This window comes from Ipomoea nil, unplaced genomic scaffold, assembly GCF_001879475.1.
Source record: "Ipomoea nil cultivar Tokyo-kokei standard unplaced genomic scaffold, Asagao_1.1 scaffold2700, whole genome shotgun sequence".
NCBI lineage: Eukaryota > Viridiplantae > Streptophyta > Magnoliopsida > Solanales > Convolvulaceae > Ipomoea > Ipomoea nil.
In genome coordinates, this window is record NW_017619128.1 from 1,442,603 (window position 1) to 1,463,172 (window position 20,570).

Here is a 20,570-nt window from a genome sequence, read left to right on the forward strand (position 1 = left end):
CGTTCTGTTGTTGATGTGTGACGAAAAGTGGAAGCTGCCGGAGCAGGGACGTATAAAATTAAACACGGATGCCGCGCTGGGTACAGATGGGAATTGTGTTACGGGATTGGGCTGGATTCTCCGGGATGATCAAGGCAATTTTATCGCGGCAAAGGGAGTAAAGTATACAGGTTTACTTGGGGTAAAGGAAGCGGAAGCAGTCAGTATTCGTGAAGCTCTCAGTTGGCTGAAAGGACTGAACAAGGGGCATGTTGATGTTGAATCTGATTCTCAGTTGACAGTTAATGCTATAGTTTCTACCTCTTTTACTTCGCCCTTTGGCTTTATTGTAGATGATGTTAAGGAAATTGCATCTCATATCCCAGATGTAATTTTTGGCTTTGTTAGGCGATCTGCGAACCGCGCTGCCCACTCTATTGCTCGGGTAGCCGTTTTTATGCCAGATTGCGGGGAGTGGTTTGGCTCCCCTCCTGCTTTTCTTATTGATGTTCTATCGTCTGATTCAATGAATTAAGATTTTTCTTTCAAAAAAAAAAACAAACAAACAAACAAAAAAAAAAACAAATAATAATATTCAATAACAAACAAAAACAAAAAACAAATAATAATATTCAATGGATCTGTTAGGCGCTTTTCGCGACATCTCTCTTCATTTATTTATCTTCCCTTGAGAAGAGAAATAACTCATCCCTTGCAGAAGTTGTTGACCTTCTCTTTCTTGCATCTCTTTCTTGCATCTCTTTCTGCCAACATGGCTTTGAGACCTCAAAAGGCCTAAATAAACTCCACATTCACCTCTGATATTTTTTTGAAAAACAGCAAAACAAACTCATCCATTAATAAAGAGTTGAACTGTTACACAAGGAAGAACATAGAAAGCGCAGGATAAAATCGAAACACTCAATTCTGATATTGATGCACTTAGAACCATACCATAAACCGTTACTGTATATATGGTTCTAGACCGTTCATGAATCGATAATTCCAATTCATAGCCATCGATTAATCACATATTTTTTGTATTTTAATTTTTAAATATAACTAAATATGATAACATATTTTCAAAAAATATGTTAAATTTTAATCAACTATCATGTAGTGTGATGATGACAAATTATGCTGTGGAACCGTGTCTACCTTGCAAGGTGGACACGGTTCCAAAACTGTTCATAATTATGAATATATAGTTCAAATATTATGAACATAAAATTCTGTAATTATGAATATAGAAATTCAATAATTGTGAATATGAAATTCAAAAATTATGAATATATAACTTTATAATTATGAACATATAGTTCGGTAATTGTGAATATAGAATTCAATAATTATGAATATGAAGTTCAAAAATTATGAATATATAGCTTTATAATTATGAACATATAATTCAGTAATTATGAACGTAGAACTATGTCCACTTTGTAAGGTGGACACGGTTCCACAGCATAACGATTGGTGTGATGATACTTCTATTACCATTACAAACGGAACTACCTTGTAAAGAATTATGATTGATTGTTTATATATATATATATATATATATATATATGGTAGGGTTCCAGTGAGAACATAAGAACACATCATGTGCATCCATCTAATATTTTTTAATGGTATATATTAGATTAAGTGTGTGCGAACGCGCATTAAATGTGTACAAACACACTTAATCGCGTTTGCACACATTTAATGCGCGTTCGCACGCACTTAATCTAATCTAGAACATTAAAAAATATTAGATGGACGCACACGATATGTTTTCACGTTCTCACCTAAGCAGGTGTTCTCATATGATCTTAAAAAAAAAAAAAATATATATATATATATATATATATATATATATATATATATACACACATACATACATATATACATATATATATATATATATATATATATGTGTGTGTGTGTGTGTGTTAAATTTTAAATTTGAGCAAGTGCCAATGACAATGCATTGTGCACCCTAAAAATTTCATATTTCTAATGTACATAATTGTATAGTAGAATACACAAACTCCTACCATAATACGCATAATCTAACATAATACACATAAGCTCTTGACATAATACACATAAATTTTTAACATAATACACATGAACTCTTAACATAATATACATAAACTCTTAACATATTATACATAAACTCTTAACGTATTACGTATAAACTATTAACATAATACACATAAACTCTCAGGGCGCACAATGCAATGTGCACCCTGGTGCACGGTATAATTTGCCATAACAATGCAACATGGACGGCAAATTATGTTGTTCCAAAACTTTTAATAATTATGAATATATAGTTCAACATATAGTTCTATAATTATGAACATAGAGTTGTAAACATAATTCTGATATAGTTCTGTAATTATGAATATAGAGATTTAATAATTGTGAATATAACGTTCAAAAATTATGAATATATAGTTTTATAATTATGAGCATAGAGTTCTGTAATTGTAAATATAGAGTTCAATAATTATGAATATGAAGTTTAAAAATTATGAATATATAGCTTTATAATTATAAACATATAATTCAGTAATTATGAACATAAAACTGTGTCCACCTTGCAAGGTGGACACGGTTCCACAGCATAACGATTGCAGTAAGGACCAAATGGGCCTTTTTCAAATTGGGCAAGTAACAAAGGCCAATGCGGCCGAAGATAATAAGCCCAAAACAATTGAGCGTCTCAAAGCGTAGAAAAGAAACCCAAATACGACCCGACTGAACAAACTGAAAAACTGACCCGTAGCACCCTTCGTCGACGACGGGGACCGATGGCGACGAAGAAACAGCCAAAGCACAACGTGGGAGCTCCAAAAGGAAGAAAAAACTTCATATCGTCCGTATCTCCATTGAAAGCGTTTTTTCTACATCTCATATGTGGACTAGGGTTAGCTTCAGCATTATGGGCCGCTCGCAATATTTACTCCGCCGATCTCGTCTCAAATCCAGCTCAAACGCTCCGTCTGATTTTGGTATTACCTTCACTACTTCATGCATTTATTTCTATATTTTGTTTTCTCACTCTAATTTAGTAATTGAATTTGGTTTCACAGGCGTCTGAGTCTCCCGTAGTGATCCTGCTTTACAGTCTCTTTCGACATGATTCGGATCGATGCTCTGTAAGCTTGCTGAACTTCCTATCTTGTTTACTCTTCTTTTTTTTTTTTTTTTTTTTTTTTTTTCTGGATTTATGTGGAATATATTTGATTTTTTTTTTTTTTTTTCCATTTCGGCGTTCAACAGTACTTCAAAGCTTTGGGACGAGGTTTATTGGGTCTTCCAGTTGGTTAGTCATGAAATTATTTTTTTAAACATTTTTGTTATCCTTAAGCAATTTCAGCAATAAATTCATGTACTGTATGTATGTACATTATAAATGCGGCTGCTCCTTTGTCTGGTGCACGCACATTCATCTGGCATTTTTCCTGTTGATATGACATGAAAGGAAGTTTTATCCATACACTGTATGTATTTGCTATTATTTAGAATTTGCTCGACACGACAGAGAAATGTTCTATTTTTGTTGATTTTCCTTAAAAGAAAATTGACACAGACAATTCTTGAAGTTAGAAACAAATATCAAAGTTTTTTTTTTTTTTTTTTTTTTTTATTTAAAGTGCTATTGCGGATGTATACTTTCATGCTCTGAAGGGCCTATGTTTTAGATCTACATCATTTTCTTGGAGACCTTGGAATTTTGTCCTACTATTTGGGGGGATAACCTATGTGTTTAGCAGAACAATATTTTGAGTTGGCTATCCTTTGGAAGTTTGAAAACCTTTTGGAAAACCAATTTTAGTCAGTTTCATAATCATATATCTTCCTCAGTAAACAAAACTGTTTAGGGTGACTGATGTTAGTATTGCTTTATGTTGTTTCATAATTGTAGGGGCCGCATTGATTGCAGTGGGGGCTATTATTTTGGGAGCACCTGTTGGCTTTCAGTATGTGGCAATAAGAACATCTTTTTAGTCTGTCATAGTGATTTAAAACCAATGCCATAGTTGAGGTTGGACGAAATTGGCTTTGATCTATCTGATACCTATATTCATCAGGTACAGGGCACTTGAGTATTTTTTTTCATTGTTAAAAGGGTCACCATTTGTTACTCCTTCATATCTTTTTCAATAAAGAACACATTATAAACTTAGTCTAGTGTTGAGGTTGTTTTGAGATATCCACCATCAAGATTCATTTTGTAATTTGATGTCCAACCTCAACTGTGACTACGGCTTCACTATAACTCTATAAGTCTATAATGATTGAATCAATGAAATTTAATGGTTCTTGATCACCTTTATCTTTAATTTAATTAGGTTTTCATCTTGTTAACAGGTACTTTGGCATGACCTTGTATTGGTCCCTTGTTATGTCAGTATTCACTGTAAGTATATATTATGTAGCCTATTCACCTTAGATGTTCTTTTGATAGCTGGGCCACTCAATGCCATGACTTAATGGTGTAATTGTGTACATGTCTGAAGATGCATTATGCATGATCTGATCTTTTCTCCTGCTGCTATGCTGACAGTTTGTTCCGGCAGCTACTGTTTTTGGTTCGTCATGGGCTGATTGGCACCGTATATTTGCTCAATCAGAGTAAGCTTTACAACTTCATTCCTGCTTTAGATATCTAATGTAGTAGTCTTGGTAGTTGGTACAGAATATATTTGCACAGCTATTTTATGATAATGTTACTGGTGTGTAGGCCAGCTAAAAACATAGATTATATGATCTTCTTTCCTGCACATGGTGCCATTATTGGAGCATGGTTTGGTGCTTGGCCAATGCCCCTTGATTGGGAAAGGCCATGGCAGGTATTATTCCCTTGTCTTTTTACTCTGATAGTTTATTCCATGAAATTAAACTTGTCCTGTCTGTTATTGGTCTATCTGTGAATTTGGGGGTGAATCTGCCTTAATGACTTAAGCAAGATACATTTATTTAATTTATGATGTAGCTCTACAACTAAGTCAAAAGTAGTTGGGTAGACAATCACATAATTTTCGATCATTTCACTTGTGACAATGACTAAAATTGGTTCTGCTGTATTTATCTCTTATTTCATAAGCTCTCATTCTCTAATGCTTTTCCCTAGTTATAGATATGTAAATGGCACGTCCCAATGTAGTCAAAGTACTTTAAAAGTCCCTGGAGTATACAACTTTTTAAAAATTTATTCCATTTTCACAGATTTTGGTCAGTTTTGTCATTGTATTATTGAAATGATAAAATTGAGGACAATCACTAATCCATTAGATGGGGCAATCAACAATGCTAACAGGTTAGTGACATGGCTTTGGCATGTCATAATATGTTGGTATAGCATTGCCATGTCAACATTTATAATTTACAATAATTTTAAAATAAATGGAATATTTTTATATAATTTAATTTTTTTAATGTATTTTGGAAATTATAAATGCCATGATAGGATATTTTAACATGTCAGTTCTATGTCATTAACAGGTTAATGGTTAACATTGCTAAAAAATAAATTAAACATTTTTATTCTATTCGTTTTTTAATATTGGAAATTGTAAATGCTGACCCCGGCAATGCCATATGAATAGATTCTAACATGTTAATGTCAGGTCACTTACACATCAACATTACAAATTGCTTTGTCTATCTGATTAGTAATTGTTCTCATTTATACTAATATTAATATAGGGACAACACCTTATGAATACATTCTAACATGTTAATGTCAGGTCACTTACACATCAACATTGCAAATTGCTTTGTCTAACTGGATTAGTAATTGTTTCTCATTTATACTAATATTAATATAGGGACAATGTGTCTAAAACTCTAGTAAAGGGGCTAAATTGAATAAAATCACACATTTTAGGGACTTCCAATTACTTTTGCCATTTCAATGCAAATAAATTTATATCTTTTGCTTGGAAATTTGTAGCACCATCAAAACTAATCTACATGATTTTTCAATGAGTTTTGATGAGTAAATGTTCTACTTAATTATTAAGCCCATTCATTTTTCACCCCAAACTACTGATGGTCAACAAATTATGAGACTCTTTATTATATGCAGGAATGGCCAATCTGTGTAACTTATGGAGCTATGGCTGGGTACTTTGTGGGAATGGCAGTCTCTATGGGTTTCATCCTCTTCCATAACCGCCTGCAGCACATTAAAGGAGAGTAATGCATTTTTATTTCTCGAGTCTTCTTGGAAGAAACACTCTTACCATAGGGCACCCCTGCTTTCTAAACAAGATTTCTTTCATGTTCACCGGCTCCTCTCTTTGGCATTTTACTTTTATGTAAGTGAGTGATCTTCCTTTTTGTAGGAGGGTACAGACTACAGAGACTAATACTATTCACTTGAGCTGTTAAAAAAAAAAAAAAAAAAAAAAAAAAAACCGAAATTAAGCCTAGCTTACAGAAATTGGCTTCTAAACTTGCAGTAAACTTCAATCAACAATTGTTTTCTAATAAGCCTGTGGATGAATTTTACTTGCAGCTAACTTCAAGGGCAATAATTATGTGAAAATTGAATTTACAGGTTAATGATTCTATACTTGTAACCTGCTATAGTATCCATTTTAGGTATAGTGGCCCTAACACATTTTCTTTCTAATGATGAATATAGTTTTTTTTTTTTTTCAAAATTATTAATTATTATGTAATTTCAGAATGTGGAAATTGGCCTAACTACAAAATTATTGATTGAGTTTTAACCACGTATTCAACATCATAATATTCACCAAGGTGTATGCCAATACCTGTTTATCTATGCATGTGACTAACAATATTTAGATGATGACATTGAGATTTTAGATGATAAATTTGAATTGATACAAAAGCAAAAGTTTTTTTTTTTTTTTTTTTGAGTACTATGGACTTTATTACAATGTAATATTTGTTTATAATTACTTTCTTAACATACTGAAGCGTAAAGAGTCAATACCACCTCTATTGGGGGATCGAATCTATGACCTTTTATTTGGGAGAGTCGTTTTGTGTCATTAGACCAAAAGGTCATTGGCTAAAAAAGCGAGCAAAAGTTTAGGTTAGAGTATTTAATATTACTATGCTGTGATATAAACATCATTGAAATGACTATTGCATAAGATACATTATGTATTGTTGTTATGGCAGCATGTGGGGTCTGGTTTCTTTTTACCTCAACCCTCCTTGGAAAATCAGTTGAAACACTTTGCCTACAACCAAAAGATGTTGCAACTAAGTTGTTTGGGGATTTTGATTGCATTCTCAAAAATTGAGAGATTCCCTTTCTCCATGCCAACTTTTCTTTGCCACCAAGAATTGGAAACTAAAGGGGCATCAATCTTTTAACCTTGTTGACATCCATCTCATTACATTATTGTCCTCTTCTCAACTTAAACAAAAAATAATCAATTTGTTATTTTTGAGTGGGACCCTGTTTTGTAGACTAAAATGTCATTGCTTTTGTCTCAACTCTTATCCCTTAAGGAACCCATTTGATTTTTCCCCTTCCCTTTTGTTCTTTGGTGCAAACACCACTTTATTTTGTCACTTCCTTTTCCAAATTTTGATAATTTCATTGTAATTCTCACAGGGAAATATTCTAGTATTTGTCTACTCATCTTTTACGTGGTTGGAAGGAAGGAATTAGGGGAAAATGAATTGTAATTCGGTGTGAAAAGAATAAGATGAGAATAAAGTAGGGATTCAAATTACGTTATTTGGTGGGGAGAAATAGAACTATTGGAATTGAGAAGGAAATAAGTGATATAAAGACTAAAATATCCTTGTGTAATAATAATAGTAATAACAACCAAGGGTAGTAATGTCATTTCATATGTTTTTCCTTTCTCAAATTCATTGAATTGCAATTACCCCATGAATTGCAATTCAACAAAAGAAGAGAATTGCAATTTCATCTAACCAAATAATGTAATTGAGGCATCCATTGAATTGCAATTCAACTGAAGCTAAATTACAGTTAACTAAACACCCTGTTACTTCACAGGGAATGTGAAATGTTCTGAGTAGGTCTTAACTGTAAGAGCTACTTTTAAGTCGGTATCACTAATTCCCAGACGGAGTATATCGATTTGGCTAGGATGAAGCCGAGCTGGATTGAAGGGTGGAGCTGTTTAGCACTTGAAGGCAGCAGCTACGGAGGCGGGAAAACGGAGAGGATCATCTCGCACGTAATGCCGGTGACATCAGACCGCGTTCTTATCACGCCATGTTATCATCAATGCACTTGGAATTCCAATAACACCCTTGCTCTTTTGTTAAACTGACAAAAACCCCCCTTTCTCCTGGGGTTTTATTGGTCGGTCACGTAAGAAATCCTCACCGCCGGATGGGAGAACCAGAAATGCCACGTCAGGCTGCAGCTTTTTAACGTTTCAAATGAGCTCTCTCGGTGCCACGTGTCCGGGTGCCGAGACCGCTGCTGGCCCCCACAACCGAACCCTTTAAAACTCTCGTAGAGCCCTAAAGCGCCAAAACACACCACCACTCCCCACCAAAGCTCGCAACCGCCCAGGCCTAGCCACCGCGCTTCCGTCATGGCTTCCGCCACTTTCTCTCTCTAAAGCTCCGTCTCTTTGGAAAAACTCTCCGATCATTGATATCAGTACTTGTACAGCCTCCGGTAAACCCAAAACAGGCCCCTTTGAGTTTCCATTTTGTATATGTACCTATATGTGTATGCATATGTTGAGCATGTTGACTAGCATGTGTTAGTAGTTTTTTGTGTGTGTGTGTGTGTGTGTGTTTATGGTTGCCCAGCTTGATTACATTGATTGACTCGATTGTGCATTTCATCATTGGTTTTTTTTTTTTTTTTTTTTTTTTTTTTTTCTAAAGTCTCGGATTAAAAATTCCGTTGTCTTGTTTAATTCATTTTTTACTATTTGCATAATCTGTACTCATGAGCGTCTAGGGTTTGGATTGGCCAAAAAAACTGTGTATCCTGGAATTCAGGATTTGTTTTATTTTTTTGTTAGTAAAATCTGTTCTTTGGGAAGTATTGGTTCCCTGGGAGTGAGTGAGTGACTCTTGAGTGGGTGTTGTGTCTGAATGCATTTTAGTAGTTGTGGATTGCTAGATGTTTCTATGGTCCCGGAGAATGTTTAAAACATGCCTTAGGTGTCAATTTTGTACTCAAAGTTTCTTTCATGGTAACTCTGATGTTCCCTGGCCTTCAAATAATTTAATTTCATAGTCTATTTTGAACTGATTAAATTACTTCCAATTTTATTTGCTCGCATATCATAAGCTTTCAACAAAATTCTTGTTAAAACCTTTAAAGTTTGTGCCTCACCATTGACCAGTGCAAGGTTTGATTTGTATGAGATTCTTGGTTTTTGCTTTATTTTCCTTTTATCATCTATTTTACCCTGGTATGTGCATAGTTCTGAAGGACTACAAGTTCCCCCTTTTATATTTGGCTCTATCTCAGGTTGAAGCTAATCAATGGGATTCCAAAACCCAAATGATACACAGCATCCACTAGCATCTACTCCTTTTCAAGTGCATGATGAGCTTGCACTTTCCATTAGGCAAAGTGGAGATGTGCAGTGTAATGGAATGATACATGGTGGTTTTAGTTCAAAGGCAGACCTTGGTTCCCTGTCCTTAACATCTTTTCCTATTACTCCTTCCCCTCTTGAAAATGTCAATGCCCCGTTTCAGTCATACACCTTCATGCCAGAGTTCAATGACATTCAGATGGATAGTAGAGTGAAATTCAGTGGCTTGCATGATCAACATATTGCCACAAATTCAATCAATGTCAGTACCATTGCACCCTCTTTCTTCAACCCACCTACAATGCTTGATCCTTCAAGAAACACAGGAGGAATATACCATCCAGTAAATGATTGTAATATGCTTTCTATGGATAGTTTGATGAACCAAGGTGTCTTTTATGATGTTTTTCAAAATCCTGGAATGGACATGAATTTCTTGCAAACAAGAGGCAATGTTATCATGGAGGAAACAAAGTCTAATAGTTTAAAAACATTGAAGACAGCTGTATGTCCAAACATGGGGAATATCATGCCTAGGCTTGAGCATGCTCAAAATATTATAGGAACAGAAACTACAAAAGCTTTCCTGGCCAGTAATTCTCAGTCTTGCACTCCAAAAACAATTGATGGGAGTTTCCTGACACTTGGGATAGGAGGTAACACAGAGCAGAGATCAAGAAATGTTTTCAGTACCAAAGAGATTGCCAGTAAATTAGATGGAGCAGTCTCTCCACACTTCAACAATTCTCCTTCTCCACAGATGAGAAGAAATTCCTCAAGTCTACCTCACAGCTTTGCTGGTGGTAGTGATGCATATGGAGTATCTAGTACTGCCTGCATTTTGGGCCACCGTACTGTGTCTGCTAGTGATGATACAGTTTTGATGTCTGCCAGCAGTGAACCGAGTCCAAATTCATTTCCTTTTCCATTGACTGCACTAAGTGCTAACCAGCCTCTTTCTTATGCAAACAATGGTAGAAATTCAAACTTTGTTGGTAAAACTAATTCTATGTATATGCCAATGGATAGAGCCGGAGGTGTTATGGGTGATCAGGTTCTGTCATCGTTGACATTTAGCAATACCAATTCCTCTCCTCTTGGTTCTACTAAGCTGTCTGATATAGCATTGGAATCTTTTAACAATGAATTCTTCACACCTAAAATAATGTCTGAGCAGCTGCAAAGCTACCCAAATAGTGTAAAGAACATGCCACCAGAACCTTCAATGAATTTCTGTATTCCCAGGGCTAGAGGAGGATCAGTCGGGCCAAATCATTTTGGTGAGTTTAACTGTGTATTTCTTGCCTACTGAACTAATTATCTGTCTGTAGTTTTACATTAATCTCTGTGGTCTTATCTTTATAGCAGTTTCACATTTTGTTTAAAAGCTCTGGAATTGCTGTTCGTTGTATACTTCATACTGGAATGTTTTGTTTATCTAGCATGCAATAGAAATTCCAACATTGCTTTCAAGTGATCTGTAAACTGTTATTATAATGTATTTCCAAGTACAGATTGTTTTTTTTTTAAAGCTTGTAATCTTTAAACATGCATAAGTTGATATTTCCCAGTATGTTGATTTTGAAATCATGCATGTGCTTGATTTGGCTACTTATGTTTGTGACAAATGTGCTAGAGATTCATCTAGACAAAATTAGAAGTATTAAACATGGTCCAATAAAGTTCGTTGCCCCTTTTACTGAGGATACAAGATATACACCATTCATTTAGAGTGTTCATATCTTGTTCGCCCTATTTTTTCTTTCCAGGTTGGCTAACTGCCTAACTCGATTCAATTTCAATTTTTTTTATGACCCTTTTTTAATCTTTCTTGTTGATAATGCTGACAAGGAAACCTCACTAAGCTTGAGTGCATGCAAACATAAAAACATTTCATAACTATCTTTCTTTGTATCTTATTCGCAGGAAAACTTGGTCCATCTTCAGGGATTAGTCAAACTCAAACTGTCGAAGATGGTCTATTTCCTTCAAGTGCTCAACCCATTGGTGAGTGCATTTACCTCATTGTTTTTGGGACTATTGTTGCAAGTTATAGTAAGGCAGTATATTAGCTTCAGAGAAGCTGTAATCAAGGTACAGTTTTCATATAATTAAATGACCTATTGGTTATTGCAATAAATACTTATCTACTTGGGATAAGCTAATAAAATAGTTGGATCTCTGAAGTTCTCTCATCTGTAGTTTATCTAATCATCTTTTTTGTAGTTCATTCTTAGTTGATTGCATTTTTCCTGATTGATGATGATTTCTTTAAAATTATAACTCTTATGTGGAATAAATTTCTGCAGGTTATCAGTCTTCTAGTGGGCAAATTACTTCTCCGAGTACTGCAGGAAATGGCCTATTTCCACAAAGAATTGGAGTTCATATTGCAGAAAACAGTGTTGTGCAGCCTGCCATTGGAAACCAATTTCCTAAGAGACTAGGATTACAACTTAATGGTGATGCTATTTCTCAAGCTGGTCAGGAATGGGTGTTGCATAAGGAAGCAGGGCATGCCCCACAAAATGGTAAGAGCATTTGAATGTAAAACCAAATTGGTGTGCATATAAATATATCCTCTCTTCTTTCTAAAGATTTCTCCTGCAAGGGAAGTTGTAACGTTGATGGATGATCTTATAGTTAAATTCACTCTATGTCTGTTTTATGTTACTTTGTTAAATTATTTTTTTTAATCTTTTCCTTTTTTTTTTTTTTTTTTTTCTTTTTTTTTTCTTTTATGGTGGTAGTGTTAAAGAGCAAGAGATTTTCAAGGAAAAAGCTTGATTTACTGCAAATATTTAGCTTAGATGATAATTCCTTTCCTGCAGCTGATAACATTTTCAGAAGAAATGTGATGGGTGGAACAATGAGCATTTGGATGTTGAATCTTTCAAGCATTTAATATTCTTCACTTTCACTTTAATCAAATTATAGTCTAGTTTTGTTGATCAGTACTTTCAGGTAAGCTACATCAGTCGCAAAGCAGAAGACCTGCTCAGCTTCCAACAGTGTCTGCTAAGGGTAGCTACTGCCAACATTTTGACCTGTTTCATTTTGCTCTTCCATAGCTTGCTAATTGTATTTTTATACCTACTTTGACCTATATGTTATATTTGTAAATAATGTTTTACTATTTCAATTTTCAAGATTGTTTTAATATTCCATTTAGGTTCAGCATTGCACGGGTATTTTACCAGCAAATGAGTAACTAATTCTGGCAAACTGACACACTTTCTTTTAATGATAAACTAGGCCCCAGCAGTGTCAGTGTACCTATACAGATAAACAGAAATCCTTCTGGACCTGATTTTGTCACTGGTACCATTTTGCATATGCTGGTCTGATTACTTCCACAACCTTTTCCTTGATAATTTAGTGAAGACATTTACTATATACAGGTCATGGAATTCCTACTGCAAAGGTTAATGCTATTCCGCAGGCTTCTGAAACTCATGGACAAGCATCTCTTAAAAGAAAAGCGTATGAACCCCCTCCAATGTCTCAGCGCAAGAAGATAGTCCACCGTCCAGTGGCTCGCACCCCAGGACAGAGCCTTCGACCTCGACTTCCCACATCCTCTCCTGCTCTTCCATTGCCTCACGTCAAGTGGCAAGGTATCTACTACCAGTTTCCTTTTGTTGATGCTTGTATGTACTTATAACAAATTCAGCATGTTATCATCCCTATAATTCCCAATATTTTCTGGGAATGATGACCCAATTGGTGATAGGTGTGTGATGGCTTATAAAACTGCAGGGTCTGATGAACCTCCAAAACCCAGTGGACAGAAATGCCTATTGTGCAAGAGGGACGTGGCGTTCAGTCCAGATGGGCCGGTGCATCAGCCTTCCATTCTGCCAGCCGTCGCAGTTCTTCCTTGCGGCCATGTATTCCATGATCATTGCTTGCATATCATAACGCCTGAAAACCAATCAAATGATCCTCCATGCATTCCTTGTGCCATTGGTGAAACATGAAGAGCTCCGCTCCGCTCCTTTTGTTAAGGTTTTTTGGGGGCTAATTTTAGAGGGAGGCAAAAACAGCTTCAATTTTATAGAAAGATTGAATATATTGGGAAAGGTGACAGCAGGATAGGTATAGTAGTTGAATTGTACAGAAGGTGCAACTAAGCAGGCTTGGCAGACTAACCCCAATTTGTAAAGTTACAATTGCTAATATAGCCCCAACCCCCATCCCCTTTTTGTTCATTCAATGTCAGGACATTGATTGATGGTTTAGTTATTGGAATTTTCTCTATTTTCTTAGAAATTGAATGTTAATTCATTATATTAAGCCACCAAGAATATTTTAATATTTATACAAGCTTGATTTGGGTCATGTTTAATTGAATTATACCTGAACTGTAACATTTATTTTTTCAATGAAAAATAAAAACTTATGGGGGATTTTTTAACTAGTAACAAACTAACAATGCCACTTGACTACAGTAGTAACCCAACACCATGTTTACTAGATTCTTTATTTAAAATTTTCACTGTCCTATTTTATTTATCATACTTACTATTTATTAGTCAATTTAACTTTTTTTCTTTATGGTATGTTTTTATTAATATTTACTTATAATTCAAATTAATTTTTTGTATTTAATAGTATTCTGTTAACGTAGTTTCTAATCTAAATATATATATATATATATATATATATATATATATATATACTAATTTTAAACTTAATATTAATTTTTTAACATTATAATTGTTACTTTAAAAAATAAAAACAAGTAAATTGCATGTTTATTCATGGGTTATAGGGTAAATACAAATTCAATCGTTGTCTTATAAGTATTACCAATTTTAATTTTTAAATTGTCTTTTCAGGTAACAATTAAAAAAAAAAATCAAACTTATAATTATTATCAAATCAACACCTGACCACTTAGATTGTGTTACCTCCACTATTCAAAATTTTAGTTCATACTAAAAATGATTTTCACTTTCTATTTTTCTTTCTTTTGTCATATCATTCTCAAATTTCACAGCTAAAAATACAAAAACATAAAAATTACTAGTCTGAAAATTTCCTAAACCCTAAACGCAATCTTGAATTCATGCTCCAAAACCAGGTTCTTCATATCCACATACAGCAGTTCACTTGCAAATACACATTCAACCACAAATATCATGTTTTTTAGGATTTTGATACAACAACAATATAAAATAGGAGGGGATGATGAAAGAAAACATCTTATCTGCACATAAGAAACCAAACACCAAATTTGAATTCCTAAACTGAACAAAATTAGTACACATCTATAAGAAGTTGGCTATATTTACAGTGAGAGGTCTCACCATCCCTTTGCTGATGATGATGAGTTGAAGAAGAACCTAAAACCGCACTACCTAGCTTGATGATAATCAGAATCTTCGGCGATATTGAACAAAAACTGAGGCAGCGACGTAATTCGTGGAAGGTTGAGCAATAGATCCCCAACCGAGTCCTTTCTTGACATCGATGCTTTCTGCTTCGAGCATGTGAGATCATCAGGTAGTCCATCGTCATCTGGTGTGGGAGGACGATTTTCCTCGTAATTCCTTTCACTCACTACTGATGCAGAAGCGAAGTTGAACTCTCCGACTCCCTTGTCCCCCATTGCGGGCTCGTGAAAATTCTCCCTTCTTTGGGCGGTGGGCGGAGGAGGGTCTTTCTGAAGAAGGCAGCAGAGAGAATTGACCCGGGACATGAGAGACTTTTCATCCGAGGCTGCAGGCATATACTGAGTGTCGCTAAACAAACAACGGTTTATCTCTTCAAGCATTTCTAAACTTTGTCGTTCCTCGCTAGAGAGGTTGAAATCTTTGGACGTTTTTTGCTCCGACATGCGTTGTTCAAGATGACTCACGAGATCACCCATCGACATAGAAGGATGAAGCCCCGGGACTCTGATCTGATCCCAGTTACTCAATCCCTTCCATTCTTCTACTCCCATACTTTTAATATCTTCAATTACCCGCGTGTCCATCACTAAGAATAAGAATGTCAATTTAGAGCGCTAGAAAAGGAAAGTACCGAATGGCACTATTCTAGCATTATTCATTCTTACCAACCAATAGCAACATATATTTAGAAACTCAATTTTGAAGTGCGAATAAATGTAGTTTTTCTTTATATCGAACTTAAGTACCTGAGCTTGGTGATGATGTTTCACGCCGAATAGATTCCAAAGGCTGAACAATGTGATCTTGCTCACTCCGTGAGGAAGAACAGTGAGCCCCCGAAGGTGAATTGGCATCACACAAATCAAGGAAAGAGGAACTTTCTCCACCATTCAGATCAGTCCCAGTATCACTTTCATCGGGATCTTCAAATATTGATATTTTGGACTCGAAATAAGGAGAATCTAATTTTATCTCCGCTTGTTGACTTAGAAAGTTGAGACGGGGATCACATTGAACAAGCTTTTCAAAATGCTTTCCTAACAAGCCCGGAGGACACTGCAGATAATGTCGCCTGTGGTGAAGGAAAAAACTATTTAGAAAAAAGAGAAACTACACAAGACACTCGAATTCCACTTTCATTCATGATATAATAGTAGATGCCGAATTGGTCAAAAACACAATGATCCGGGCAATTAGTACCTGTGCATGCTAGCCTGTCCCCCAGTAAAATCCGAAGTTGCTTGCCACAATGTGTGTTTCCTCGGTTGGGGATTTGTCTCCCTAAAGAAAAGCGGTTGCCTTGCCAACTGAAATAGAAAGGGATAGCAATCCCCAAAACCATATTAGAAACACCAATAATGGAACTTGTATTTCTATTTCAGTAACAACACAAGATTGAAGTTACACGACGTACCACCACATCCAACGTCCCAGGTGCATCATCCGGGTAAGTTGCCTTTATCCCCATAATGTCAGACCACTGAATTTCAATCTTATTCTTGAGCCCACCGTCGAGAACTTCCCAAACCAGCTTGTGCTTCGCAAAGTAACATTTCGCCACTAAATCACCTTCATACCTAGACTTATACTGCACACACAACACAACCACCACTCATTACCCAGCCAACGAATCTACCTCGTTTATTTTAAAAAATACTCTTGAGAACAAAACTGCAAATACCTCCCAGCTACCAATTTTGAGAATCGATGCAGGGAAATTAGACGCCTTAAGCTTCTCGGATGTACTGGAATTGGCCTTCTGTTCCTTTTTACCAGGATTTCCTCCAGCCTTTGACATCTTCCCTTGAGAAAGCCTCATTTGGATCAAATCCAAAAGTGATGGGCTCTTCCTTAAACTCAATCCCAATGGACTTGGCTCCTCTAGCGGGTTATACTGCACCACCGGAGGTTCCCTGAAATCACTCACTCCAATTCCCACCTGATGCTGCAAAACAGCAACAAACTACCCAATTATACATCAACAACAAGAAATGAATTTTTTTTAAAAAAATTTAAAAAGGGCAAGCCAGAAACTACACTAATTCAAGTTTTCAAAGCTAGTCGTCTAAAATCATCATCAGTCAATGCACAATAATTTAAAATAAACTATAGGAATCAGTAAACCAATTAAACTATTCATAAAAATGTAAACTTTAATCCTTTTATTCAATAACCAGGACTTTATTACTATAAATACCCAAACTATAATTACTCATTTTTGCTTATAATAAATCCTCTACTCTACCTAAGATCTATTGAATATCGATGCATCGCCACTACATTTCTCAAAAAAAAAAAAACAAAAGGGCAAGAAATCCCTTATACACAGGAAAAAAAATCCAGCATATTAGAGCGTAGAGAGGATAAGAGATACCTGAAGAGGAGAAGAGAGCTTGGATCGTTTGTTGAGTGGGCCGTGTTCTTCCTCCAAAGGATCATCGACTTCCACTTCCAGCTTCACCGGCACCGCTTTACCTCTCTGCCAGTCCAGTTCCGGCGCCATCTCACCAGTTTTCATCAAGAAAACCATCAAAAGTATATCTCTGATTCAGACCAAGTAAAGTGCTGGAGCTCGCTGAGTCGACTCGGGATTCGCAGCAAGAGATACGGTGAAGAGAGAGAGAGAGAGAGGAAAGAGAGAAGAGAAAGCAATGTTCGATTTCACCACTTCTGCTACCGGACAACCTCGGCCTCCGAGCAGTTTTATATCACCGAGAGATGAATCCCTCTCGCACGTGCCACTCTAAATTACTTTGCCTACCCCTCGCACGTGAGTCGACATTCCGTAAAACTTTCAGTCTAATCCCCCCCACACAAGAAACACGTTTTCTCCATATCCCTATTGGCTTTACTTTTACCTCAACTAGCATTCCAATTCATTTATCAAAAATTTTAGGGTGTGTTTGGTTAAGAAGTTTACACATTATAAATGAGAATCGAGATTATAGCTAGTGTTTGATTGACAACTTTTTAAAATATAATTATAGAGTTTTTTATTTTTTAAAAAACACAAATATAAAATTTGATTGTCCATTGAATTAAAGATCACATTCTCTAATTAAAAATGTGAATCATTTCATTTTATTAACAATCTAATTTTTAAGTTTGAATTAATACTTCTTTTTGTTTTGATTTTTTTTTTGTTTATATGGATGATTTGGATGTCATTATATTATGATCAATTATCTTGATTTTTTGATAGTCTTGAGACTTAGCCTCTCTTCCCTCACAAAAAATAAAATTACCTTGATTTTTGTTTTTTGTTTTTTTTTTTTTGTATTTTTAAAACATTTATTCCCAATTTTTCATTATAGGATCATATACAACCAAACATTAATATTGGTAATCATTACAATTTCATCCTATTATCAAACATGCAAAACCAAAATCAATTATCATTACCATTACTACTATGTATTTGATTATCATTCTAATTTCGATTTCCATGTGCGAAACCAAACACACCCTTAATAAATCTCATAGCTATATTCAATTCTTATTTAAAATGTTTTCAAGTCAAATTTGTACTATTCCATCATAACCCATTATTATTAAAATCACAGTCAAAAGTATCAAATTTGGAATTCGGACTTTAGTTTTCAACTCACTTTGTTAATATTTTTTGCATAAATTTATTTCTTTAGAACTACTTAATTGATTTTCTTTAAATTTAATTAATAAGCAAATTTTCTTTTTAAACCAGTGGAAGTCAATTAATTTATGAGAATTTAATAAGTACGGAGTATAAAATATTTCATTATTGTGTGGTAAATTTTAAAAAGACTTTATTAAAATAAAATAAAAAAAGTTCCTACACCTAAATATATACATACAAACAAAATAAATATGATATTTTTGCATCCTACATGATGAAACTAATATATTACTCCGTATAACTGAATTCGTTTGAAAGAAACTTTTTCAAAAGTGTTGTTGCATATATATAAGTTTAAATTTTGTATTTTATATTTAAGTGATTCAGACATTATTACTTTAATCAGTATAGTTTGATAGGTAATATATATTATATACTTTTTTAATTCTTTTCAGTCTAAAAAATCAATGTCCAATCATTGGGATTTGATCGTTGACTGTCCATTTAAAATGGTAATAAATGTGTCATCATATATATTACATAGTACTAGTTGGTAGTTTGAATAGATTCAAAGCACCATTAAACTAGAATGAAAGTGCTAAATTTGGCTAAGAATGGGAAGTCGAAATTAATCTAATAAGTTTACTTAAAATTGGCGCAAACGTGAATAGATTTGAAGGGGGAGTAGGGGCAAAAGGGTAAAAGTGGGGGGCAAAGGTAGGCCGGTGTCACGTGAGCCACATGACGTGTTTTAATGGATAAAAGCAGCGGGGCCCAGATTCGTGAAGGTTCGTGTTCGTCCGGTAGTGGAGGCTTTCGGTTTAGTGGAGAAACGGCTGCGATGGGGCGACGTGGCGCCACGTGTTCTGATCGGGCGGTGGACGTGACACGTAAGAAGTTGAATTGGATGCCCTTCCTGGGCTGCTGCTATTCTGGATAATGTTTTCCATGATTGCAATTTTGTCGCCTAGCCTCCGTGTCGTCCACGCGCTTTTCCTCCCCCATTTTCACAGTATTCCGGCGGCTCTGAACCCCACGCGCCGTCTTTTTATCTCCATCACCAAATACCAATCATCATCGCCCGCTTCTTCTTCAAGTTGTTTGACCCTCCTATCCCTTCCCTTTTAGTATTCTTCCCTCCTCTGCCTCTACTTTTCTATTTCACCTCCACCAATTTGCCAATTCAACTTGAGATTATATTATTCCAATAAAAAATAAAATATATTATATATTGCCAACAACTACTGCAACCTTGTACTCAATCTTATCCACTTGAGATTAAGACGCATGTTATTCATATTCCCAATTTCCCATACTATAAAGTACTAATCTTCTTTAATATCATGGGATAAGATGGGGGATTTAATATAATTTATAGATGTTGTATATCATTTCCTTTAGGGCTCATTTGGTTCGCGAAAAATATTTTAAGGGAAGTGAAATTAGAATTCTATGAAAAAATAATTATTAGAAAGACGAATTTCATTGTTTGGTTGGTGGAAAAAAAATTACTAGGAATACTAATTCTATTGTTTTGGTTAGATTTGGAATTGTAAGGAATAATGAGTATAAAGACCTATATGCCTCTATAAATTAATAAAAGTAATATAATTAAAAAAGAAAACAAAGGTAAAATAGACAATTTATTCACTTTTTCTTCCCATCTTCCATGGAAAATAAAATCCTTGGTCCAACCAAGGATTTTGTTTTCCTCAAATTTGAGGAATTCATTTTCCAATGGAAAATGAATTCCATGAACCCAACACTAAAAAACACCATTTTCCTTCACTTTAAGAAAAATATTTTCCTTTGGAAAACATTTTCCATGAACCAAACATCCCCTTAGTTCATAACTATCTTTGAAAAATCAAATCACGATATATTAATATAAGAGATAAAGTAAAAATAAGAAAAGAGACAGTACAAATGGAAAAAATTTCATTCCATTAGTCAACTACATAATCCAAGGGTACACAAATATATATACAATATAAAGGAATAATAAATGGTCTACATAATGATCATTAAATGTTTTCGTTACAAATGTTGTCTACCATCAATTTTATTTAT

At 34.9% G+C, this 20,570-nt stretch overlaps 3 protein-coding genes across 4 annotated transcripts; 2 read left to right on the plus strand and 1 right to left on the minus strand.

Moving 5' to 3' along the window:
- The first annotated feature begins 2,605 nt into the window (after positions 1–2,605).
- Positions 2,606–6,636, plus strand: LOC109155299 (phosphatidylinositol-glycan biosynthesis class F protein). Its single transcript, XM_019302983.1, has 8 exons — positions 2,606–2,981; positions 3,063–3,128; positions 3,253–3,295; positions 3,899–3,953; positions 4,345–4,393; positions 4,541–4,608; positions 4,718–4,826; positions 6,065–6,636. The coding sequence occupies exons 1-8, from the start codon at positions 2,781–2,783 to the stop codon at positions 6,176–6,178; spliced, it is 705 nt and encodes a 234-aa protein (XP_019158528.1). The 5' UTR covers positions 2,606–2,780; the 3' UTR covers positions 6,179–6,636.
- A 1,405-nt stretch (positions 6,637–8,041) lies between these two features.
- On the plus strand, positions 8,042–13,796 carry LOC109155297. 2 transcript variants are annotated; one of them, XM_019302980.1, is made up of 8 exons: positions 8,061–8,626; positions 9,437–10,786; positions 11,433–11,513; positions 11,816–12,037; positions 12,462–12,530; positions 12,762–12,827; positions 12,908–13,123; positions 13,266–13,796. In XM_019302980.1, the coding sequence occupies exons 2-8, from the start codon at positions 9,451–9,453 to the stop codon at positions 13,484–13,486; spliced, it is 2,211 nt and encodes a 736-aa protein (XP_019158525.1). In that variant the 5' UTR covers positions 8,061–8,626; positions 9,437–9,450; the 3' UTR covers positions 13,487–13,796. The 2 variants fall into 2 exon arrangements, with proteins under 2 accessions (XP_019158526.1, XP_019158525.1); XM_019302981.1 differs by lacking the exons at positions 12,762–12,827; positions 12,908–13,123; positions 13,266–13,796 and having other exon boundaries at positions 8,042–8,626; positions 12,257–12,488.
- A 782-nt stretch (positions 13,797–14,578) lies between these two features.
- On the minus strand, positions 14,579–17,599 carry LOC109155298. Its single transcript, XM_019302982.1, has 6 exons — positions 17,280–17,599; positions 16,587–16,850; positions 16,320–16,493; positions 16,106–16,212; positions 15,652–15,977; positions 14,579–15,491 (listed from the first exon to the last, which is right to left on the minus strand). Exons 1-6 carry the CDS (start codon positions 17,433–17,435, stop codon positions 14,866–14,868), a joined length of 1,653 nt encoding a protein of 550 aa, XP_019158527.1. The 5' UTR covers positions 17,436–17,599; the 3' UTR covers positions 14,579–14,865.
- Positions 17,600–20,570: the final 2,971 nt, after the last annotated feature.

Bases quoted from the DNA above. Each gene is read 5' to 3' on its own strand.
- LOC109155299 (XM_019302983.1), top strand. From the start codon at position 2,781: ATGGCGACGAAGAAACAGCCAAAGCACAACGTGGGAGCTCCAAAAGGA. The intron at 2,982-3,062 runs GTATTACCTTCA...TTGGTTTCACAG, and splicing joins AAACGCTCCGTCTGATTTTG to GCGTCTGAGTCTCCCGTAGT. The intron at 4,609-4,717 runs GTAAGCTTTACA...ACTGGTGTGTAG, and splicing joins CGTATATTTGCTCAATCAGA to GCCAGCTAAAAACATAGATT.
- LOC109155297 (XM_019302980.1), top strand. From the start codon at position 9,451: ATGGGATTCCAAAACCCAAATGATACACAGCATCCACTAGCATCTACT. The intron at 11,514-11,815 runs GTGAGTGCATTT...AAATTTCTGCAG, and splicing joins TTCAAGTGCTCAACCCATTG to GTTATCAGTCTTCTAGTGGG. The intron at 13,124-13,265 runs GTATCTACTACC...ATAAAACTGCAG, and splicing joins GCCTCACGTCAAGTGGCAAG to GGTCTGATGAACCTCCAAAA.
- LOC109155298 (XM_019302982.1), bottom strand. From the start codon at position 17,435: ATGGTTTTCTTGATGAAAACTGGTGAGATGGCGCCGGAACTGGACTGG. The intron at 16,213-16,319 runs GTACGTCGTGTA...TTTCTATTTCAG, and splicing joins CTGGGACGTTGGATGTGGTG to TTGGCAAGGCAACCGCTTTT. The intron at 15,492-15,651 runs GTACTTAAGTTC...TCTTATTCTTAG, and splicing joins AACATCATCACCAAGCTCAG to TGATGGACACGCGGGTAATT.